The 21,922-nt window shown below is 26.6% G+C and overlaps 1 protein-coding gene across 8 annotated transcripts in view; it reads right to left on the reverse strand.

Moving 5' to 3' along the window:
• The window catches only part of LOC132939712 (inactive ubiquitin carboxyl-terminal hydrolase MINDY-4B), a 62,742-nt gene that overhangs the window by 22,586 nt on the left and 18,234 nt on the right, over nt 1-21,922 (reverse strand). Inside the window, exon 1 of one of the 8 annotated variants that reach the window (XM_061007039.1) lies at nt 13,918-13,959. The exons of 5 other annotated variants lie outside the window; for them this stretch is intronic. Coding sequence is in view for 2 of the 3 variants with exons in the window: in XM_061007037.1 (XP_060863020.1) it covers nt 13,486-13,579 (94 nt within the window). In the remaining variant the exon portion in view is untranslated. Of the gene's footprint in view, nt 1-1,288; nt 1,353-13,485; nt 13,855-13,917; nt 13,960-21,922 lie in introns of those variants that run through there. 2 more of the 8 variants (XM_061007037.1, XM_061007038.1) reach the window with 2 other exon arrangements.

Consider the following 21,922-nt stretch of genomic DNA (forward strand, 5'->3'; position numbering starts at 1 on the left):
TGTGTGGTTAGTATTATCAAAATGTATAAGATATGTAGGTGTAACAATAGTTATGCATTTAGTATAATGTGTATATATAATTTTAAATGTTAATATAAAATTGTCAAACTTAATTATATTTACTAATTTAGATTATGTAGGTATAACTTGACAGGAAGGTCGACATCAATTTAATTATATTTATAATTGAATCAGGATATTAAAAAATTTAAAAAATTGAAAATAATCTGTAATAATTAAATTTGTAATGTTGTTGTTTCATTTAAAGTTTTTTTTTTCAACACGCAAGTATAAAATGTACGAATAATTAAAATCTAAATAATAACTATTTAAATCTATATATAGTACGCGTGTCTATAGTAAAGTAATATTAAAATATTGAATTACAGATTGTATCAAGATCAAATTCGGTTACTAATAAATAATAATTATATATTTACTTTCCAAATAGGTACATAATCTTTACCAGATATTTCTTTTAATTATTACATAATATTGGCACTTCGTTAGTCGTTAGTTAATTGTACAAGAATTTTTTGAAATTAAAAATCGAAATATCTAGAAAACAGATCAGTTGTACAACGATATTTATAATGATAACTCATTATAATTGAGACATTATTATAAAGCCTATAACAATATCATAGGTTGCATTTTACTGTCGGATATTTTTAAGTTAAATAATTGAACGATTTCACTTACTATATTGAATATTATTTTATAGCCAATGATAGTCAAAACACAATGGTAGACTATGCAATATTTAAACATAAACAAACCAAAGAAATATTTTACCTAATATATATTATTTTATTTTCCTAAAATTTAAAAATAAATTCTCACGCTGTAAACAGTGTTAACCAAATGTTGGTGTACAGTGAAATATGAAGGCATGATAAATATAATAATATTATAACAGACTTTTATACAATGATGTTAGTTTGAATATGTATAAAAATACATAAGATGTTTGAAAATATATTATTAAAAACAATTACTAAATTAAATTTTTCAAAACCAGCCTTAACTGAAAATATAACTTACGATCTCTTCGTGATTGATAATTTAAAAAACCATTCGAATTTTTATTGCACAGTAAAAACATTCAAAACATTTAAATTTAAAATTTTTTTTTTGATTATTAACAATTTAAAAACATTACGGTACGTCGCGTTACCAAACTAGTTATATATAATATATTTTTTTAATTTCGAAACGAATTTACATTTATTCATCCACTAGGGAAAATTTACCTACGTCTTTAACCTGTATGATTAACTTTGCTTACCGACATCATCGTTTTCAGTCATGACTGCAGTAATACCACTACTATAGCTCAACTAAAATCGGATTTGATTGTTTTATTTGTTGAACAAGTGTAATTTTTGGATTCCAGTATACCTACATAAAAACGATTAACTGTCGCCAAGAAAAATAAAATAAAAACAGTTTTATCGGAAGTGCGTGTTTAGAGGTGTAAAAGTTTTATTTTCGAAAAACAATATTCCGTCACGAGACTCGTTAAAAATTAATACACGCAGTACCTACAGATAGTTTTTCTCTGGGTAGAGGCGAACAAGATTTTTTTGCATGCATGTATGCATGCAATACTATTAGTAAAAACTTTTGGTACACGAAACCAATTATTAAAGTTTGTATAAAATTAAATGTATTTTATTGTGTATGTATACTTTTTTTATTACGTAATTAAGTTTTAAAGCAAACAAATTAATTAATTACCAATATATCTATATAGAATACATAATATACTATATTTATTTTCTTTAATAAACTTTAAATCAGTTTAAAACCAATTTATCGTAATTATGATAAATAGTTTATTTTACTCTAAATGATAATATTATGTATCTATATACAAGCCATAGAAACATATTTTCAATTGTAATTTATTTATTAAATTACAACAATTATCAATAAATATATTTATATTGTTTTACTCAGATCGCTGTAAGTTCCCTAAATAATTTATTGACATTTTATAATTTTTATAATACAATATTTTTTAAAAATTATTGTAATATTTTGTTGTTTTTTTCGAGGTAAATCTACTTATTAAGTATTGGCCATTGTACCTACTACTTATCCAATACTAAATTTTTAAATAAAACGTATAATATGGAATTAATGCCAATGTCGAATTATGACCTATGATAGTATATCAACATTCCGAATAATATATATTCTATATGAGTTTAATTTAATAATTTAACTCCTATAATAGTTTATTAACTTAATAAAACGTAATTTGGAAATGCCTAAAACTAAATCTTAAATTATTTAATTTGCTAATTATATAATTTGAACCCATTCGGAATGAATGTCTTTTAAATATTTAAAATGATGACGTTTCACGCTGAATGAAAAATTCGGGCAACGCTCTTCACTAAGTATTGAACGAAAAAACTACCAAAAAAATATTGGTATAACTAAAGAACAAAGTAAATTTCTAAAATATGTAACTTCTCTGCAAGAATGTTGTTTTCAAAATATTAGATATTTTTCTCTTTTATTACTACTTTCAAAGGCATATCATGGACTATCTATTCATAGATATATTATTATTTGCAGGTAATACGCAATTCTATGTAATCGTCTTTCCTATAACCTATATACCTATAGGGTAGGTATTATATTTGAGTTTCTATTGAGTATATTCATCATTGTGATTTGTGACTTTAATTAAATATTTTATTAATTTACTGAATTGTATTACATACAGATTACGGGTATAATTACTAGTTAGTTGTTTCAGTTAATATGTATTTACTGTCTCAATAATGTTTATTTAAACATCGTTTTATAAACACGGACAATGTTAGACTAATTATTATTGGCATCCTTTTATTTGCAATCATTGTTGCCCATTTTCAAAGACAATTAATATAATTTGTAGGGAATCCAAGATAACCTGATACACTTGTACCAGTATGAATGCTAATTTTATTAAACAATACATTTTTTAATATAAATAGTGTAATAACAGCAGAAATATTTTAAATATTAAATAATAGGCACCTACATTTTAAAGTTACAAGTAGGTATATTGTAAGTTGATCAAATAATATAGTATATGCTAGTAAAAATAAATCAAATAATGTCTGTCAGTGGATTTAATACAGGAAACTTTATACGAAGAAGCAAAATATGTTATAAATGAAAAAAAAATATGAACTTTAACGGTAGAACGAAATCTCACATACAACATTTACCACCCATTTCTACATAAATTTCTTTGAATTCTTTAAAAAGGATTTTCATCCACTGGATAGTGGATGTTACCCGTTGGACTGCTGGCGATGCTGAAGATATTTCTACGTCGTACATCGGTGACTGGTGAGTGAACACTTAGTTCGTGCGTTCACCGTAAAGTTGCTGCATGTCTGCGTTTTTGGTCGATTGGTATTTCATATTCTATTATTATGTTATGGAGTGCCAGGTCGAGAGTGTCCAATACGAAACGACCGTAATTTGCTCCGTAGAACTGCAATTTCGTCGTTTGAACATATTATCATCCACACCTCTGCCCTCCTCTATCTAATGCTGGTGCTTTCGTATCCGATCCTATTCTATGACAGATATTTTTTGACCACGTTCCAGCCTCATCCTTGGTATTCCAAGGGTCTTTTATTTTTTGGGATATTTTTTAAAAATGTACAAATTAGTGACATTCGTCGTATTCAGACTTTCCCTACCCATTGTGATATATTGATATAGTGATATCTCACTTATGATGGTTTTTTCGATTTTTGTTTCTGAGAGAGTGTGGTTCTAGATCTTCGTTCTTTCTTATTCACCACTTGTTTCTCTCGATGTGAAGGACTCATAGCTCCAACAACTCTAATCAGAATTTTCCTTTTAAATACGAGACATTTTTTTTTCTTTGCCCTTTGATTTTTCTCATTAGCCAAGTCTGTCGTTTAATATGTAACGATAGATGATATCAGGTGGTGTATAGCTATTTCTTTATATATGTTACGGGCAAAGTAGAAAACCCGGGCACTGTGTACAATTCCCGAACATTTTAGGCAATGTAAGAATGACCATTTCAATACTCAATATTTTCATACATTGGCCGGGAATTGTACGATATTGCCCGGGCAAAGTGTACTCCGCCCGGATTCAAGTAGGCAAAGTGAATTAATTACTTCACACATTTATATCGAATGGTGTTTATACGTAACAATAATAACACTACAAAACTATTCTTACACAATTTATTCGCTTGATACCACGACTCGTAGTTACGAGTTACGAAATATCTATCTAATTGTACGGCCGTAATTGGAAAATCCCTCACCCTCTCAAAACTTTTACTAAGGTAATACAAATCCAATGGGGGGGGGGGGGGTTCTGACCCCCTCGTTCCCTCCTCCCTTGTATACGCCTCTGTGTGTATGTGCTAATAAATAAAGTAATTTAATGCTATCTAACGTGCTTACGTGCCTAAGATTACTTTTTAGTAATAATTAATTAAATTAAAACTATTAAAATAACTATAATTTAATAATAAATAATATTCATCTTGTTCATGTCAAACCACTTTTAGAAAAAAATATGAATTCTTCAGTAGAAGGTACCATACTGGATAATAGATTTAAAAGCTATTAAAAGGCAACTAATATTTGAAGCGTCTATTTCAAGTTTTTTTAACATTATTATAAAATGCAGTAAAATGTTTTAATTTATTTTTAATATATTCAATATTTAACCTATAGTGCCCAAATCTAAATAGGCTCTGTATACAATGCCCGGACAATGTTAACTTATTCCAACTTTTCCCTCGAAAAACGGGCATTGTGCACAGTGACCGGTCACTGTGCACAATGTCCAATTTTCTACTTTGCCCATAACATATCTACTAACAAGGACAGTGATCCTAACAACTTTGTAAGCCTAAAGAAACATTTGTTTAACAAACTTCGAACGGGACGGTTCTTATGTCGTTAATAGAAGACCGAGTTGTAGACAAACTATACTGGTAAGTTTTTATAGTCACATTACCTCTATATATATATTTAAATGTGCGTAAAACTCAAAATAAAAAAATTTTCACAGTTTTTTTTTTTACTGAAGTCTGAAATCAAAGCTGTAAACAATAGTGTTCATCGGCAATCAATATTGTAAATGATAAGCAAGATATATATAAGCAACTATTGCACATATTGTAATAATATTATGAATTCACACATACCTACGTTTTCTTAAAAAAAAAAAAAACATTTCGTGTAACAGGGACACGGGCTATTAACTCCAAAATATCGTTAAAATATAAATATTTATTTAACAACTTTTTATAGCTAACCAAAACATTTTTGTCTTTTTTTATATATTAAGTTTAATTAGTAATATATGTATTGTTTTAGTTATTTCTTATAATAACAATAACCAATTACAATAATATTTTTAAAAAATCTTTATTTTAACAAAACGTATTAACTAACGAATCTTATTGTTAAGTTATTATTATAGTTACCTATATGTGAATAATAAACATGAAAATAATATATAAAAATAGATAACTTTGCTAGTAAAAAATAATAAAATAAAATGTATTATTTACTTAAATTTCATTTCAATATTTTGTTACCAGTTACGGAATTAATTTGTTAGGTATGACTGAAAATATGAAAATTTCATATGATAATTTTTTAGATTCTGAGCGGAGCGATGGATGTATTGATTTTACAATGATGTATGTTTATTATCATTATTTTTTGTGCGTCTATGTACACGATAAGTAGTTGAAATAATGCTTCGATTTTCAACTTCGGGATCTGGATCGATGGGAAAGTGAATCTCTTTATTTAAAGTTCAATTTTTGACAAATTTTAACAAATTTAAAATTTAATAATTATTTTGTAGTTAAAAATGTATAAAATGTTCAATTTTTATAGCTAAGGATTGTAAATGTAAAACAAGGTTCCGCGAAAATCGGTTACATATAAACTACTTTATTCACAATAATAATATTATCAAATATACTTAGTAATATCATAGGCTAACTGGCCATGTTCGCTCAGAATCGTTTTTCTTATACAATGATATTATATCATTGTATTCAAATTGAACCCCATCCATTACAGTGATCCACTTGTAACCTAATGTACAGCAGAGCGACATCCACTTACCCACATTATTTAATTATTAAGTATAAACATTGTGCTGTAATGAATTATTTTATCTTTAGATCGTTATAATAGTTATATCAGAAATATACTTAATACTTTCAGAAAGTTGGTGTATCCACTTTGACGTCACGCGTCACTTTTTTGCTATTGACTTCGGTCCACAAATAGCAAATTGAAATACTTGGCGAGGAAGCCTTATAAATTATAATGCTTTTTTTTGTGTATATGTTAACTAATTTTAGCAACAACTTTATCTGAAGATTTATGGTAAATAAATTATGCTTTGCTTCTATTAAAATGTTCAAATACTGATAGTCAACTTTTATAATCTCTCAAATACTTTGTAGCATGTATCATGCTCATGTATCATAGATATTTAAAAAAAAAATTGTTTCATTTAAATCTGTTCCATAATGTAATACATTTGTATTATTTATAAAAGAATATACTTTTGAGTTGTCTTTAGCTTTTATAAATACTAATTTCTAGTTATAGAAACACGGCGTTTGATAGATTTTTGAGTCACATTTGATAAAATAAAAATCTTTTTTAATGTAATATTCTAAGACCAGATAATATGTTATTGATTGCAAACTGATTTTTTCTAATGTTCATTTAAATTAGTAGAGTATTTAATGTACAGTTTGAACTATCAATATGTATTTTTTCTTATAAGATATCAAGATTTCCTATTTTCTGATTAGTAATCTTTATTATTAGTGTTGTTTACTTTTATAGGTCTATAATATTAAATATTTTATATTGAATTTAACACCACAGGGACTATTATCCTGAATGACAAATTTTAATAACCCCGAATACATAAACTATGAGGTATGACTTATAATCGTGTTTCCTTAGATTTGTTTATAACTGTTCGACACTTATCTACAATATTTTTTTATATAGGTGCACTATTAGTTGCAATCATACTAAATAAAACTTTTCAACTACACTTTCAACATTAAAAATTATTTTTAAAAAAAAATACTATTTTATAACCAGTAATGTATGCCTAACCTTAGTAGTTTCATGTAGAATCTAAAAATATTAATTTTAAAAGTTAAGTTTATATTATAATAGTACTTTATAGTTTTTATTGCACGCAGACGTTTTATATTATTTTTATGGTTACTTGAATTACATTTTTTAAGTTATGTTAGATAAAGTTACACCAAAAATATATACTTACACAACTATTTATATTACTTTCTTAAGTATTTTAAATATAAAATGAAATACGTCTTCGGGAATAAGTAAAAACTTTTCAATACTGTTACGTTTATTTTTTTTATATAATATTCAAAATAAAATATTTGTTTTCATTAAACACGTTTATAGTGTGTTATCATATAACTGCAATTTAAATTTGATTATAAATCAATATTTGTCCATACTTCTAGTATGACTAAAGATAAAATTTATTTTCATAAAAATGTTTTAAACTTTTATAGAGCATGGTATGTGATTAATTTATCAACAGCAATATTGTAAGCCATCCCCAAATGGTTTCAGAATATAAATGTGTTATATTACAGTTTTAAAATTGCAAATTAAAACATACTCACCCAAGAGGCACATTCCTCACAAATATTAAATCTAGCTTGATGAGTTGAAATTATTTAATATCTTCAACAATTTAGTACCTACGTAACGTTTTTTTAACTTCAAGACTAAAATATTACTATACAAATCAATAATTGTATTAATTTTTAGATAAATACTAAACGACTAAACATATTATAATAAATAAACAATACTGCCTTCTTAGTCAAATGAAATTATGGTAAGAATAAATTTAAATAGCCTTTTGATTGTACTACGTCTTATAACGATATAAATATATTAAATTATAAATACAAATCCTAGATTTTCTTCACATGCTGTAACAATATCATAGTATGAAAGTAATTATTTCTAACTTGTTAAGTCCTAGATAGGGTATGGTATGGTAGGGTTGGGAGTTTTGGTGGAAAACGATTCCATAGATATGTGAAATCGTGAAGATTTTAATAACAGTTTATATACATACAAATTTTGTACATACACGACTATACGTGATTTTTTATGCAACTTTTCAATTACAATATTGTTTGATCTCGTTATTATAAAATGTAATATATTATAATTTAATTAAAATAAAAATAATGATTTGAAATAGATAAATATATTAAAACGATGATTCGTTTGTTCATTATAGTTGAGACAAATTTATTGTATTTAAATTTATTTTATATTTTGAGCGGAGCAATGAAGGTGTTGGTTTTATAATGGTTTTTTTAATTTTTAATTTTTATTTGTGTCAGTCAACACCTTTTAAGAGAGTAAAAGTACTTGGATTTTGTTCAACAGTTTATTTTCTGTTAGGAAAGTGAATCTAGTCAGTACTTTGGGGGGGACAAAAGTAAAAAAAAAGGTGGGCAAGTGGGTGTCGCTCTGCTGCACAGTAGGTTAAAGTGGGTCACTGTAATGGATGGTGTTAAATTTGAATTCAATGATAAAATATCATTGTATAAGAAAAACGTTTCTGAGCGAAGGTGGTCAGTACTCACTCAGCCTATGATATTACTAAGTATATATTTGATGATATTATTATGAATAAAGTAATTTATATTTAACCTATTTACGTTGAACCTTGTTTTAAATTTTCAATCCTTCGATAGAGAAATTGAACATTTTATACATTTTTAACTACAAAATAATTATAAAATTTTGAATTTGATAAATTATGTCAACATTTGAACTTTAACAAGGCGCCTTCGTATTAAATCTTCACGAATTTTTACCAAACAAATACAATTTTATTGACAATTATAGAAAAAAAAACTAAAAAAATTAAAAACTGACAATGTCTGTAAACAACTCAAAAAGAGTCTAAATATTTTCAACATTTTATGGTGTATAGGAAATAAAAATATAAACATTCAGTTATGTATTTACAGTTATTCGTTTTTCAATTACAACAAAATAACAAAATTGTTACATGAGAAGTCGAGTAAATATCCAATCTTGTAAAAATATGAACTTCAAACGCTCATATAAATTTAATTTTATTTGCTTGTAGAATTTTTTTGGTTGATAAAGATAGACAATCTTTTGAGGAATCTTGTATTACATTTTCTATTCTTCGATTTAAAAAGAAATATTTTTATACATTTCTTACTCAAAATAATTTGCGCATTTTCGTGCATTTTACGTATTTCTTCAATATTTGAACTTCAAATGCTTATAAAAAAAAAATTGTGACTATGGATTTTTAATTATTTTCATCTGCTTTTGAAACAATATACTAGGAGCCTTACAACCGGGGCTTAATCCGCCCTGAACAAAAAACCGTCATGATTATAAGTGTGTGTTTTTATGTATTAAAACAAAGGAATTTCAAATTTATAAAAATCCAGTATTAATTTATAACTTTACAAATATCGATAAACATACTTTGACAATTATTTTCGTTATTGACTACTTATTTATAATAGTAGTTCAGGCTTAAATATAAATATTGGTAAATTGTAATAAATAATCTATCAATTATTAAGCTATGTTGTCGATGCATTCTAGTATTCTACATTATATGTTATTAGCCCAGAATATAGAAGTCCTTGATGAATTACTATAAAATTAAAAGAGGAGGGTAGGTAGAGTTTATTTTAAAAAATTAACAAAGAGTAAAAAACAATCAGTATTTTTATTATTATTAACACACTTATGTATCCCGCATATAATAGTACATATTATGAGTAATAATATTGTTATATAATTTAAGTAAGTGTTTTAAAAAAGTTATTACTTAATAATATTCTATCTTAAAGCACGTTATTACTTAGTCACGTAACAATAACATCCAAATAATAAGGTAGGTATCAATAAAAAATTTGTGGTATTCCAAAAAAAAAACTCCACCAAACTCCATGTAAAAAAACGCTAACTATAGAAAAAACCGCTTTTAAAGTTGTGATATCATTTTACAGCTAAGTCTTTGAGCTATAGATATAATTTATGTAAAAATAGTCTGCTAAAATAATTGAACTTAGCTTGGCGACTTCAATTAAAAATTAAAAAATACTATAGCGCTCTACATAATAATATAGTCTACTATCATTGAAACAGGTAATCTATTAGTAATCAATTGTTTTAAAGTCACAAAGCTGAGTTCAATTATTTAGCAGACTATTTTAAAACAAATGATATCTATAGTTCAAAGACTTAGCTATAAAATGATATCACAACTTTTAGAGCATTTTTTTTATACTTCGCGTTTTTTTTACACGGAGTTTTTGGTATAATATACGCACTATAAATATTGCATGAGATATATGTTATATTTATTATTAGTTTCACCGTTGTTATGGATTGTTTTAAGATTGTTTTCATTTGAAACATAATACGTATACCTAGTTGAATTATTTATATTTACCAAACAAAAATTGTCAAAATTGTATTATTGATTGCTTATTGTTTTATCTTGTCTTTTGAAAAATTGCTTTTGATAATGTTTTAACATTATACAATTTCGTCGGAATCACAAACTACCAAATACATTTAAAAAACAAATGCACCTAACTTACCACAGCGTACACAACCATTTGAAACTATTATTAACTTTAGACAAATAAAAAAAAAGGATTTTATGATATGTAACCCAACTCTATAATTATAATATTACCATAAACATATATTTGGTACAAATCAATTTTTTTAATCAATTGTTTGACTTAATTTAGTAAATACGGGATGTTTGTAAGACAAGAAAAAATAAATTTGTGATCAGTGCTGCACAGTTCACAGAAAAAAAAGCGGATAAGTGGGTGATGCTCTGCTGTATATTTGGTTACAAGTGGGTGAATTTAATAAATTATGTTAAATTTGAAATCAATGATATAATATCATTGTATACGAAAAACGATTCTGAGCGGAGACGGTTTGTCAGCCAAGGATATTTTATATTATATTTAGGTATATTGTTATTATTATTAACAAAGTTGCCGTTAAGTTGAATTTATATTAGTTACATATTATCATATTTGTATATAATAATATACCTTTGAAGTGTCAAACACCCACGAATAATATTTTTAAATTACAAGAAAATAACTGAAATCATATTCTTAGTTATTTAATATGTTATTTCGACCAAATTTGAACTTAAAAGAAGTATAAAAAAAACAGTGTTAAAATTAAAACAAAAACTCAATATCGTATGCACTATTAGCTTCAAGATAATTTGCAATTTTTCGTGATTTTGACGAGTCATCAGAAAATTTTAATCATTTATGTCTTTTCAATTTTAAATCACCAAAAAATAACAGAATTAAATTAAAATTAAATTTTTCAAATACTTTTTTGTATCAAAATTTCTGTTTTTCCATTTTTTTTTTAGTTATTTCCAATCGTTTTAAGAAATAGGTAGGTACCGAGAAGTCTGTACTTTTTAACTCTCAAAATAAAAACTAGTCTGTACCCCAATATTCCACTTTATTACAAATTATTAAAAATTCAAAATGTTTAAATTGAAAATAAAAATGAATTTAGTTTATTTCTTAGGTATAAAATTCAAAGAAATAACTATTGATATTAAGCAACGTTAACCCAAAATATTTTAAAAGAAATTACTTCTAATATAACCATAACAATCGTTTGTATCTGGTTTATAGTTTATTATATTATCAATTATTATATACAATATTATACATGTTACCGTATGTTATATAGACATTGCAATAGAAAAGTATTATTTTATGTAGTCGCTGAGGTTCTTTTTTTGTTCCCCTAAATATTTTACCATACAGTTTTTTTCTTCCAATGGAATTACCATTCACCATCATATTGAATAGTAATGACTAATGAACTATAATGAACCACATTTGCAGTGAAAACAAATTAACCAGTTAAATCATTTAGTTAAAATTGAAATTGGCAGTTTTATTGTTCTTACCTATGAGTCAATAGTAATTTTGAATGGCACCGACGTGGTGGTAATAGTAATTTACACGCAATTATTTAAATATTATGTCACGCAAATGTTGAATTATTTTTCAACGAATGAATATAAATTACAAGATATTTGAACTATATTCTATACGATGATTTATCATTTGAAATAGTCATTATTTTATTCTTATGCTATTATAATACTGATTTCTTTGTGACAGGCGTGTTAATTAACGTTATCTTTATTGCATTATACTGTAATAATAATAATGAATACCTAGGTATCTAATATGAAAACTATGTAGAGGTACCTGTAGCCTGTAGGTTATAACGATCTAATAATAAGACAGCTGATATTTCGTAACGTATATTAAATGTATTTTGTGTTACACATTAACAATGTATTTCATAGACGAAAAAAGCAAATGTTAAGAACTACATTATAATATTATAATTGATAATCTTTGTTTCAACTATTGTCTAAATCGCACATGAAAATATTTTAGAAAATCAAAATATTATTTTCTCATTTAATCGAACCAACTCCTCGGCCATAGGTATGCGTTTACGAAGTTTGACTCGACTAAATATTTTTTCACAACAAAATGTTTTTATTCCGTTATTTTATATTTTATTTTTAATTATTAATTTTTATTTTTTCTAGTCTCCGTTGTTTTTTCTCAATTTTATTCATACATATAGTATACACAAAACTACAAGACTTCCATCTAGTATGCTTTATACTAGCCATATTTACCTGTGTATTACCTACCAATAATATTGGCTACATTACTTTCCTACATTTACAATACGTGTTAATTCCTATATTATGGGCACTTGTCATTTCACATTTGAGCAAATCCTAACGTTTTTTACATGAAAACTAATGTACAGTTTGGCGAGATTCGTATAATATACTGTTTGAGTGAAAAAAAAAAAAAAAAACTACATCAAACTCGATTATTCACTTTGTAGAAACATGCATAACTGTATAAGAAATACAAATTATGATTGTGTACATAATAAATATAGAAATAATTGTCGATAAATTGGTCTGATTGGGTCGCGATAAGCTGATAACCTGATATCGGGGTCTGTACGTTAATATTGCATTTGATTACCGATCGTTTATGTTTCATCGTCACTGATATGTCAACTGTGCACAACACACGTGTCCACGTGTCCAAATACAGGAGATGAGGATAGGAAAATGTTGTTGCTCAAACAATACTCGATCCTCAGTCCACATGTCAAATAGTGTATTACTGAATTATTATAAAAATTCACTCAAACAGAAAAGATCGATTCAGCAAAGTGTGAACTACGTGGCCGTTCTTTTAATAGATACCAAAATGGCAAGTATCTGCATTATAGATAATTTACAAATTACAAACGAAAAATTTACCTGTCCGCCTGTGTGCCGTATACATGATGGCGTTTAGCGGCAAAACGTTTTGTAATCGACACGAAACGTCGGAGGTCCGACACTCCCGCATCATCTTATCGCCGACGAACCTGACATAATATAATAACAATAATAACACCAATAGAAGCGACGACAACGACAACAGTTGTCGGTTTATCTCGCGCGATTATTAGAATAATAATATTGCAATGTACATAATAATATAATCATAATAATAATAATAATAATAATATAATACGCAGGTATGATAACGAAGTAACAATAACTACGCGACACATTACGATCGTCTTCGAACGCGTACGATTACAATAGGATGAACGTCTTAAAAATATATTTTGTCGGTGAATAGTAACACGCTCGCGGCCCGTCCGCCGGCGGCGGTTCCGCGTCTATGGGTGTTGCACTACCTACTTATCGGTATAATAATAATATTTATGGCTCCTCGATCGCTGGTCGTGTGCAACCGCCTCCACCGTGCCGATAATGAAATATATATTTAATAAAACAATATTATGCATGTATATAATATTATAGTAATATATTACATCCACCGATAGAATATTGTTTTACGAGCACGCCACCGACACGCACACGCGATAATTGCCGTCGTCGGTATGAAACGGAGTGGTATAGTAGTCGCCTTCGTAATCACCCCGAGCGGCAGAGAGACGTGTGATTGCTGTGTGTTTTTTTTTCGGTTCTTTTTTTAATAACAAAACGCGTATTGGGTACTCGGCAGGAAATTTTAAATCGGACGTGGAAACGAACGAGCGCCACCACCACCGCCCTCCGTCATTATTGCGACGACGCCATCAACCTCCGTCACCCTTTCGCGCGACCTTATCGGTGTTTGTAAATATATATATATACATACATTTAACGCTTAATAATATATCCACGGCGGCGGTACCGCGAAGACTATGATATGCGAGGGGTGATAGCCGTACCTATATATATATTATATAAATTGTGTATATATTATAAAATATAGTACCGCCTACACCTCCCCGAACAATGACTGGCCGAACTCAAGTTCAAACATCACATCGGAGTTATTGGCCTTCGACTGCGATGTGCATCATATTGTTACAGTGTGTCTATGTGTGCGTGCGTGCGTTTGACAAAATGAATAATTATTGTTGAAGACTGCAAAAGGGGTATAGTGTGTGCGCGCGCGCGCGCTCGCACGTGTCAGTGCCTCGAATAATAAGATAATAATAATATATAGAAAATATAATATTATAGGTGTATAGAAGACGTCGTTAAAAGAAAAGAAAAAAAATATAGCGAAATTTCGTTATTTGATCGATCGTCGTTTGTCGGCCAACGAAAACGCGGCTATATACCTATAGTTCATATTATAGTATTTGAAGGTCTCGGTGAAGAAAGGAATAAAAAAAAAATTCACTCAACATAATCAGTGTTGAGTAGTACCGGTCGACGAGAAATGAACAAAACAAAACGACATTAAAAATAATAAATATTAAATAAATAATGAAAACTAAATTACCTTTGTCTGAAATTCGATTTTCAGTTGTTAAATTTTTATGTACGAGTGTTATATTATAATATATTCAAACAATATAAATTGTACGCATAAAATATGAAGTTGCAAAGTTGTCCGACGCGTGATTATTGTTTGTCTACGTAATTATATCATCCATCGTTTACGATTTTCAAACCATGAAAAATAATTGAACAAAAAGTAAATAAATCATGAATAAGGTACCTATATTGTTTCAAATAAAAAATTATCAATATACATAAATTTATCAGGATTCACGATTCCCGTTAATGTATTATAATGGATTCTAAAAAGCTACCTATTGGAAAAAAAACAATTTTTCTTTATCATTGATTATTTTATCTTACGTCTCGTCATTTTTTTGTCATTTCCTTTTTATAAAACTCCTCACTATCGTAAACTTTTTACAGACTTTTTATTTCCCTTAAAATAAGTTCAAAAATATTAATATTACACCACAGTTCATTGTTATTATAATATAATAAGTACTTACTAGTTACTAAGAATAATAATGTAATAATTTCGAAGTTCCATGGTCATGGCTTTCTTCAACAAACAGTGTAAGGCAAAAAACTCTGTGATTAAAGTTAAAAAATATTATATTGATAATTTAAAATTGATATTAAAATTAATTAAATTTTAATATGAAAAAACTAGTTTTGTGAAATTATACTTTCATTCTATGGCTAAAAATCAAATCAATATATCGATAATATAATTAGTTTTCTTTAGCATTATTTTTATTTTTTATTATTCAATTACCTATGTATTTGTCATTATTATTATATTTTATCATATATATTTACTAGCTGATCCCACGCACTTCATTGCACGTAAAAAATTACAACTTTAAAAACAAATGTTGATAGTTCAACTCCTTTTGGGTGTAACTCAGTCTCCCTGGTAGGCAAACCGACTACGTCGGATCGCGAACAATGTGCGACAGCATATCAAGTAGGTAATGTGCGAAAATTCCTATATCCAATAGCAACCATTTATAAACAAAAATGTCCACCGTAAATATCAAAATCCCCGTTTGAGCACCTCCTCGGGTTGGTGGTAGGAGGATGAAAAATACTTTACGACCTATTCTCAAACATACCAACTATACAAAAAATATTTTATTAAAATATCGAGCCGTTTCGGAGAAGTGTGATACGAAATTTTTATATATTAGATTATATTTTTTTGATTCTGAGCAAAATGAGGAAACTAGTGGTTTTACAATGATGTTTATTTTATTTTTTTTTTTTTATCTAGTATACAAAAGTTTTACCAGAAAGAGTGCTTTGATTTCAACATATAATATCTTATCTTTTAGAAAATTGGAACAAGATGGTACTCTAGAGGGTAATTTTTCGATTTTCTCAATAGTTATTTAATGCCACAGGAAAAACAACCGACAAATTACGAAAAACCGCTAAAAACAGGATTTTAATTTCTAACGCTTTGTTACACCATTGAAACGAATAAAAATAAATAATATTATAATATTAATTCAACTTACAGGCTATAATAAATAATAACAGTATAAAATATCCAGACTGACAAACCGTCTCTGCTCAAAATCATTTTTCTTATACAATGATATTATATCATTGAATTCAAGTTTAATACAATCCATTATACATTGGTCAATACCCACTTGTAAGTTGTAACCTACTGTACAGCTGAGTGACATCCACTTCCCCGCTTTATATATTATATTATATTTATATTATTATACTTTTTATATTATATTTAACCATACCTGTAGGTATACCTACTGACAAATTCAATTAATGTAAAGATATTGACATATGGAATTTTAATTTTTAGGTAATAAAATATATAATATATTTCTTATAAACTTTATTCATCGGTTAATATAGAATTGTGTTTTGCCACTCACCGTCTTAACCACAAGTTACTAATACATTATAAACTTAATACAGGTTGTTTAATATAATTTTAAATTATTTAGAAAATATATTATTTTTCCCTTTATTGTTTAGTCACTGAAATGTTATTAAATAAATATTTAAATGTGTTTTTATTGTGTTTCCTATAAAATTGCATATACCAACATTTATTTGTGTGAAGATACACATTGATGTATTATATTTTTGTGTCTGCATAAACTGTTAAATAATAAATATGTGTTTGTCATATATATATATTTTTTTTAACAACGTTTTTATTAAACTAAACGAATAGTGTTCTTAAGCAAACGATAAAACGCATAATATTAAAGATTAAGTATCTGTAGAGAGTATAATAGATGGAAAAATAATTTGAATAAATTATATTTTTACACTCGAGTTAATGGCTTGGATAATAATAACACTTTGTCAACATAATAACCTGAAACAGAACAACAATTTCAACTAGACGATTTGCTTTTATTTAATGATGATAATTAATCTACTTAAACTAAACTGAATTGTAATTACAATAAGAAATTTGCGTATTAAATAAATTATCAATGTTCGTTTTAGACACTTGAAAAGATCTATAAATAAAGGTGAACTTGGTACTTTTGCAAATAATAAATACCTAGTGGATACTGATTACCCATATTATAACAGTTTTTAAAAACATAATATAAATAAAAAATTGAAATGGTTAGAAGTGAACAATTAATGAGAGCAGACAGCGCCTTGTTGTTACGTTAAAATATATGAAGACAGAAAATGTCTAGACATCATGTCGCTTTAAACTAAAATGAATAAATTATTAATTACTATAAAACAAAACCTTTAAATAAGAATTTTTATTTATCTGTAAGTAATTATTGATGAGTTTATATTTGAAAATCAGGATGGTTATAGATTATACTAATTATATGGGTTTCTAAAAAAACTGTGGGAGTTTAAAGTGGCAAGTGTTTTATTAGACTGGGATTTTCTGAGTCAACCTTGCTTTAAATATTAAATAAAAATTAAGCATGCAAATAGAAACAGCTTGAAAATATACATTTTAGTGAATAATGTTGATCGTACATAAAAGTTCAACTTTAAAAAAAAAATATTTCTTTAGATCTCGTAATTTATGAATATTTTAAAAAGTGGACAGGACAGACACATTTTTAGCTCGTTTCGATTAAAACACGTTTTGCTCTGAACAACGTTGTATAATACTACAAAACAAAAAAGTAAAAAGCATTTACTGTTATAAAAAAATACCAGCTATATTTGATACTATACTTAACATATTTATTGATAGTAAATGTATACAAATAATAATTATAAGTAGTACAAATAATATGTATTATTTATTATTTATTTATAATTAATTAATGGCCGTTAGGGCAATTTTACAAAGGTAAAATAATTTTTGAACCCCTTATTATTACAATAGTAATTAGTAATAAGTATTAGGTACATTATCTTTATTGTAAGCTCATTTTACCACTTGTCATCTCGGTGTAGATAATATTTGTTAATAACTATTAACTTCACACAATCCTTCACCTACCTACATAATATTTACTATATTATAATATAATATTATTATTATACAAATAATGACACTGTGTTCTGCACATTATATGAAAACTGACGGCACAGGCATTTACTTTATAGTACCTATTTTAAGATCAAATGTACGCACTTGGGTATAAACAAATTTTAAACTCAGAAATACAATTGGTCGTGGGTATTGTACCCAACTTGTTGCACACTATTTAAAAATGTACATTATAATATAAAAATGTAGTGGATGGGCGTGGGATTGAAAATGTGAATAGGTACTTCAGTAAAATTTACAGTCGAATTTACGCTTATGAGTGTAACATAATATTGTATATTTTTTATTATTATTAATACAAGGGCTCGAATGAATTGGTTATTGGCCGCTATTAGTGTGTTACATATAGGTTTTTAGTACCATATTAAATTTAATATTTATATAAATAGATAATTCATGAATATAAAGAATTGTAAACAGTTGGATACTATAATAGACCTCTTAGACAGATGAACTTGGTTAAGAAATAAATTCAACTTGCACATAGATTTAAACCTTAAATAACACCAATATTTCATGATATCACATTTAGAAAATATACATAATATATAACAAAACTACCTATTAAAGTTAGACGCGTGTCACTGATTACTGATAAGTGTAAAAACCAAAAATCACTAATATATACATTGATCAACGTAAAAAGTGAAAAAAAATACTGATTATAAATATATAAGAACATGATCTGGTTAGTGATATATTATGTACATTTATATACTAAAATTAGTTTTAAACTTCAAATCAAAATAATTCAGGAATACAATGAATTGTAATCATAATCTGACTAGGTACTAAAATAGACTTTTTTAGGCATTTTGAACTCTGTTAAGAAATAAATTCAACTTAGACATCGATTTAAATTTTAAACAACATCAATATTTCAATATATCACTTTTATGTTCAAACATAAAAGATAATACCTAAACTTATTATAATATTTTGAACTAATAACAATTAGGTCACCGATGTATTTAAATTTATTCAAAAATCTGAAGAAAGTTATACACAATCTTTATAATACATATTATTATTTATACAATTACAAAAGAGGAATAGGTACGTCTTATTATCCTAGACCCTTGTTAAATTTTAGACTGTTAAGGAATATTGTTATACTAACGAGACATATTTACAATATACAATATACATATTATACGGCATAGGGTAGTACTTATAGACAAATGTAGGATTAGTAGTTTTTGCTCATTTTACTGAATAACTAGAACATAATATAGAATGCATAAACCTTGTTTTGTATGTGCCATTAACAAAATAATCGAATAATTACAGAAAAGTTACAATGATTGTTTTTGTCTTGATACGGTTTTTTAGCCTCAATGTCAATTATAATTATTTGCATAATACATAATAGCTTAGAGATACAACTATATAAGTAATGTAGGGTTGGGTTATGCTTAATATTTTACTGTATATATTATGAAAACCTGAAAGGTATTGAACAGCGAAACATCATTGTCCAAACCAAGTATATCGTATTAACTTACTAAGTCGGTAAACGAAAGACCAACTGCAATACCCAAATCACTACTCTGTGCATAATTATAAAATATTGTTGGTCCATAATACAACTATAATAATTTATAAATATGTAATATACCAATAATGTGGATTATAGTGATGATTTTGTTTTATCATAAGTTACCAATACCTTCCTATATATTATCTACACATTTTGACTATACAAATAAAGTGGAATTAAAATTTAAAAACACCTTCAGATAACGATTGATTGAAGAAATGTAAAAATTGTACATAATATATCGGTAGGTATTACATTTAACAATTGTTTTATTAAAAAATGTATTTACATTTTTCCAGTCAACTCAAAATGTAATCATTTTGATAGAAACAAAGAGATCTATACTATAGTATTAAAATATATCAGCTATTGTAAAATCGTTTTTTTAATAAAAATATACAATTTTGTTTTGCAAATTAAATATTTTGGGATTAATCCTTGATAAAAGACTGACATGGAATAAAAGACTTGAATCAAAAGACTAACTTTAAATAATCGTAGATGTTTGCTCAGACTTCTTTTAATTAGAAATAAATACTCCACTCTAAACACCAAACTATTAATCTGTAAAGTTTTATTTAAACCGATCTGGACGTATAGACTTCAATTATGAGATGTGGCAAAAAAATCTAACACTTAAAGTGTTCAAACACTCCAAAATACATCACTCCGACAACTATCCAATGCTCTGCTCTATATCTCTGATTTAACTCTTCATAATGACTTCCATATGCGAACAATAGAAGAGGAAGCACATAATAATAATATCTTCTATACACGCTTCCATAAACGACTACAAACTCATCCTAACCCTATCATAAAAGATCCATAAAAGATATTCATAAAAGATCTATCCATCCTCACACTCTCAGAAAATCCTAACCGCAGGTTAAAAAGGAAATGGTACCGTGACGTACTTTAATCATACCTTTCATGTTATATACTACTCTTATGCTTATCATATGCATTTATTGTGCTAACTTATATAGATTGCTTATATCAAATAAAAATATAATAAGAAATAAAATATTTACATGGAAATAAGATAAAAAGGCACTAACAAAACATATAGGTAGGTAAAAATGTATAATGCATATCTTCCCAACAAAATAATGATATTGATATATTATGACCATTCTACGAGTCTTAGTTGTCGATGAAATACAAGCTTAACTTTTATAATACCTGCCATTATAATATATTATTTATTGTTTAATATAATATAAAACAACTCTTGAGATAATAGTATAATACATTTAATGTTCTCATAAATAATTTTACTTGATAATTCAGTACTGAAAAAAGTATGAGTCATGAGAGATATACTTAAGATATCTATTATTAAATGTATAAATTCATAAAAACTAAATAATGTGTTTTTAAAGTTTAAACGGATATACGGATTTTACGCTCGTGTTCAAAAACACTTAAATTTACTATAAAAGTATAAATTATTAACAGTTTTCAGTTGTTTAGATAATAATTACAATAACATTATTAATTGTATTAAAATTAATAAAATGTATTATGTGTTAGCTATAATATTAGTACCTGATTTGTATTCGATTTCAGTTTTCGTATTATACTTTATAAGTATTTAATGGTATTCAAGTTACTTATCTTGTATCATTTACCTAATAGAATAATAGTATCAAATATAAATATAAATATATTTAATATTTATATTTATATTTATTTTAATAGATCATTGAAATATTCAGTTAAAGATTGTAACAATATTTTTAAAATTTGCATTGTACACACCACACAATTAGTCATAATATATTATTGTTAAAAAGTCGAAAAATAGTTAGGTACCGGTAAATGTAATTGGTAAAAATACT

The sequence above is a fragment of the Metopolophium dirhodum genome, chromosome 2, assembly GCF_019925205.1.
Source record: "Metopolophium dirhodum isolate CAU chromosome 2, ASM1992520v1, whole genome shotgun sequence".
In the NCBI taxonomy this organism is placed as follows: domain Eukaryota; kingdom Metazoa; phylum Arthropoda; class Insecta; order Hemiptera; family Aphididae; genus Metopolophium; species Metopolophium dirhodum.